Raw genomic sequence first — 4,701 nt, forward strand, 5'->3', positions numbered from 1 at the left:
CTTAAACCCGAAATAATATTTAACTAGGGACATTTAGAATACATTATTCTAAGGTTATTTATTATGAATAATTAAAACACATAATATAATATATACATAATAAAATGGGCAATGCCTTTATATTTATCAATTTCATGAAACAAACTCAAAGTTACAATCATCATATGATTGGTTTTTGGGCATTCACTAACATTTACTTTATCTGTGCGATTCAAATGGTCTATTTGGCTTTCATTTGTTATGATTAAGCCAATTTGTTACCAAAATGTTCATTAGGTCTAGAGATGCACATGAACATTGACATCAAATAGGGGATCAACAATTCAAGGACCGGTTATGGGTCTAGTCCAAGCCCTTTGGTCAAATCACATAAACGTTTCGGACAAATGACTGATCATTCAAAAGTTCGGTTCAACGGTTAACCCTGGTCAAAGCACAAACAATGTCTGGTGTATGCATTACAAAGAAAACAGACCCAGTTAGTTAAACCTTGACTAAGATCACTTTTTGATACTTCAGACCCCGCCCTCTAAGGACCTGTCCGAGCACAACTCCATAAGGCATGCATTTTATTTGAAAATAAAGATAAGCATATGCTTGTGCTTCGTCATGCTTCGACCTTAAAATCCTCCAACGCTCCTTCGTTGTAATCTTTCTTCACTTCGTAGACTTTAATAAATTCTTTAAACTGAAAAGCTCGATAGAGTGGTTGATTAGAGTCGTTAACGAGAACTTTAGCGGGCTCTATGATGCTGTCAGGCTTTGGATTGATGGAGTAGACAATTGATGTTCGATGATCTGTCGAATTTGTTATCGCTCTATGTTCTGGACTTGTCAGCTTTCCGTTACTGATAACCTACATTATAGTCGAAAATTCAGACAAATATCGACCAAAGGTTATACGGAAACGATCGATAATGTAGCGTAAATACATGGGCTTGATGACCAAGGATAACCACAAAGGCATTGGAAATGGGCTCAACACCAACCCATTCTCCATTTCTATAAACTTGAAGCCCATATATTTCATCTTGGAGAAGAAAAGTGATGAGATTGGCATCACAATGCTTAGGCAAACCCAAGGCCAAACTTGGGCTTGGGCATGGTGGGTAATGATTGGCTGAAAACAATTGGGCCCCAGTAAGCCCATCCCCAAAATATCTGTGCCCAAGCCCAAGTCCTTCACATATTATCTCCAATATCCTTGATGACAACTTGTCTACTTCAAGCGAATATCTCCCTACAATATCTCTTCAAAAATAATTGGGATTTGTTAAAATAATCTTAAATTTAATTAGTTTAATATAACAAAAATAAAGTGTCGTACTGACTATTTTATACAATACTATTTGAAAAATTATCCTATAGACGCAGTTGTTCTTTAAAAAGATGTGTTTATAGGACACTTCTTAAAAGTGTTTTACAAAATAGCTAATAGGACAAACTTTATTCTATAAGTGTTCTAAAAAGGCTTTTTAAAACGCCTAAAAACATCTTATAAATATATTGTAACGATTTTAGATAGAACATTTTATAGTCTGGTCCAATAAACCTAAGTTCTATAAAGTATTGGATTAAGACGCTTAGCGTCCTATAAAGCCAATTATGTTGTAGTGTAATTTACCGATATCTAGCGGGCTTTTCAGGCCACAAGTGAATGAAGTCGTTGATGGGATGACAATGGTGTCGTAGATTATCTCGCCATAAATGAATCTCTTTGTTCTCGTAGTCATAAGTGCTAGTGTAGAGCCTACACTTTTTACTCGGATCTTCCGAGTAAACACTTGCTTTGTCCTCGTTCGACATGTCGAAAAACTCCTTAACAACCCGCATCGTGTCGCTCACCAGATCGTCATCTATTCCGTGGTTGATAACCTGATTTTAAATTTTACACAAACACTTGGTCAACATTTCAAGAAAACAATAGTTGTGTTTGTTCTGTTGTTCAAATGGTTGAATCTGTTCACGGGAAACAAGAGATCTTGAGTCCAAATTCGCACCAGGGCGTGTTTCAACCCGTTGGGTTTGGTTTCATGGGGTTTGAAAGAAAATAATTACAAAAAACCTGAAAGAATCCAAAATCTTGACAAGCTTCAAGAATTTGTTGAACTGCATTTTGTCGATCACGAGAAAGTGTTGTCTCGAGGTCGATCACGGGAAGAGTGTTGCAGATGGGGACCGCTGCATCTCCGGGTCTTGAATCGACCGGAAAAACGTAATTTTCCGGCAAGGATTCGACGGTGGCAGACCAACTTGAGAGGAGCTTGTCCATGGCTCTTCTGAATGATATAATCTATTTGTCTACAACTTCTTCTTTAAAATGACTATCGTTAAATCAGTACCATTTTTTTGTAAATTTTTATATTTTTTATTTTTTTAACTATATAATTATTTATATATATATATATATATATATATATATATTTATTTATTTAATGTCAGAAACAGATATTTAAAGGTAAGTTGTATGGAAAATGTTTACACAAAAGGACAAATAACGTTGACTCCTCGTAGACTCACCCAATATAAATAATAGAGTAAATTACGTTTTAAGTCCTTCTGGTTTGTTGAATTTTTTGTCCTTATGATTTTGAAATTTATTATTATTTTCGTTAAAAATGATTTAAAATTTATTGTTTTTTAAGTTCTATTTCTATTTTACTTCTTTATACTTAAAAGTTAAAAGTGATGTTTTGGTTTCATGGATGAAAATAGAAATAAATTACAAATAATAGGGACAAAAATTGTAATTTTAAAACTACAGGGACAAAATCTCTAATTTTTAACAAACAATAGGACCAAAAACGTAATTTGCTCTAAATAAAAGGACCTAATGAAATAAAAACAATTTATTATTTTTAATAAATATATATACCAACTATCATCACATAAAAAATATGTATATAAAATCTACAAGTAACCGAAAGGATTGTGCTATTATAAGATTATCAGAAATAGAATCTTTAAAACGAAGAAAATAGAGATTTAAGATTTTAAATAACTTTTTGATTTAGAGGTAGGGATGGTAATAGGGCGGGGATGGGGCGGGGACCCCAATACCCGTCCCCGTCCCCGCCGGGGATTATGATCACATCCCCATCCCCGTCCCCAACGGGGAACGGGGATCCCCAACGGGGAAACGGGTAAAAGTTCATGCTCTAGTTAAGGTAAAAATTAGTTCACAAATCAAGCCAACTTCCTTAGCAACAAAACACATGAATCAAGCTCATCAGATCTGCTCACAGGAATCCCCGCACAAAACCCTATTTTTTTTTTTTAAATATCCATAGCTACCTTCACCCACAAGTTTCAAAATACGTACAAAGCTTACAAACCAAGCAGTTTTTTAATTCTCTGATAATGATTCAAGAAAACAAAAGGTGAAAGGAACTCATCGTTAATGATATTGAAAAAACCAGAGATGTAAATGATGGGTTGAACTACAATTTGATTTCTCAGATTTTTCAAGATCTACAAGAAGAGGTGGATCTTAAACCTAATTTGATGACTGGTTTCTCGTTGAATTCTCAATTGCCATATAACAGGGGGTTGAGTTCTTCCATGGCTATGGCTTCTGATAATTTGGGCCATCAATCTAAAATGGGTTCAAGTCTTTTGAGACAAAATATCTCCCCTGCTGATTATTCTCTAATCTCAATCACCCAAATGGTACTGTTAAATGTTCTTCATCCCTTCTTACTTCTTTCTTCCATTAATTTCTGGGTATGTTCTGAAATCGTATATTAGACACTCGTATCGTACATGAGGCCAGGAGGGAGGATGTTGGATGCGGGAAGGAAAAGGAAATCGTGGACTGGACTGGAGAATTAGGAAGGAGAAGACGCATTACATTTACATTTCACTACCCAAAAGCCCAAGCCATATATATATATAACGGGTACGGGGCGGGGCGGGGAGTGCTATACCCGTCCCCGGCCCCATCCCCGGCTTGCGCCAAGCGGGGATCCCCGTCCCCGTCCCCGGGACCCGATTTTTCGGGGAATCCCCGTCCCCGACCGGGGCGGGTGGACCGGGTTACCCGACGGGTCGGGGTCCATTCCCATCCCTATTTAGAGGGTGTTTGAGATTGTTTATAAAAATAATTTATTGAATTATTTTGGTGTGACACCGACAATAAGCATTTTTGAGTGTTTGGATAAACAACTTATACCGGTGTCAAACCGATAATAAAAAGTTTTTGAAGAAATTAAACCCTTCTGACTTATAATAAGTTGATAAGTGTTTTTTATAGATAAGCATAAGTTGTTTCAAATAAACAATCCCAAACACCTCCTTCACAATTTTTCTTCAAAATGGAGAAAGAATGAGAGAGACTGTGAAATTATCCAAATCTAAAAAACTCAGAAAATGATTATACAGAGAGAATAATTTTTAATTATATTCTCAGTAATAAGAAACTTTGAAATTAAATTTTTATGATAGACAAATGGTATTTTATTATAAATATATGAAATATTATAGTAATACAATCAATCTTGTAATATCTAAAATGAAAAACTGTTTGAGTTCTTTCATATTTTTTTAATATGGGTCATCTCTTCTGGTTGCATCATCCATACCCAAATAAGCAAAAAGAATGTGATTGAAGTACACGGAAAAGAAATCGATAGAACCTAGCCTTTTTTAGTGAAATGCTCAATGCTTACGGTAAAAATGGCTCTGTAAAACCATAAGGGTGGT

The 4,701-nt window shown here is 35.4% G+C and overlaps 1 protein-coding gene across 1 annotated transcript; it reads right to left on the reverse strand.

Annotated features, from left to right (window-relative positions):
- Window positions 1-381: 381 nt before the first annotated feature.
- On the reverse strand, window positions 382-2,305 carry LOC112507821 (hyoscyamine 6-dioxygenase-like). Its single transcript, XM_025112541.1, has 4 exons — window positions 2,066-2,305; window positions 1,625-1,875; window positions 933-1,251; window positions 382-856 (listed from the first exon to the last, which is right to left on the reverse strand). The coding sequence occupies exons 1-4, from the start codon at window positions 2,270-2,272 to the stop codon at window positions 608-610; spliced, it is 1,026 nt and encodes a 341-aa protein (XP_024968309.1). The 5' UTR covers window positions 2,273-2,305; the 3' UTR covers window positions 382-607.
- Window positions 2,306-4,701: the final 2,396 nt, after the last annotated feature.

Source organism: Cynara cardunculus (genome assembly GCF_001531365.2).
Source record: "Cynara cardunculus var. scolymus isolate 2C chromosome LG 2, CcrdV1, whole genome shotgun sequence".
Lineage (NCBI taxonomy): Eukaryota > Viridiplantae > Streptophyta > Magnoliopsida > Asterales > Asteraceae > Cynara > Cynara cardunculus.

Coding starts and splice junctions, on each gene's coding strand:
- LOC112507821 (XM_025112541.1), bottom strand. CDS start 2,272: ATGGACAAGCTCCTCTCAAGTTGGTCTGCCACCGTCGAATCCTTGCCG. Junction 1,876..2,065: donor AAGATTTTGGATTCTTTCAG/GTTTTTTGTAAT, acceptor ATTTAAAATCAG/GTTATCAACCACGGAATAGA. Junction 1,252..1,624: donor GAAAAGCCCGCTAGATATCG/GTAAATTACACT, acceptor TTATTTTTGAAG/AGATATTGTAGGGAGATATT.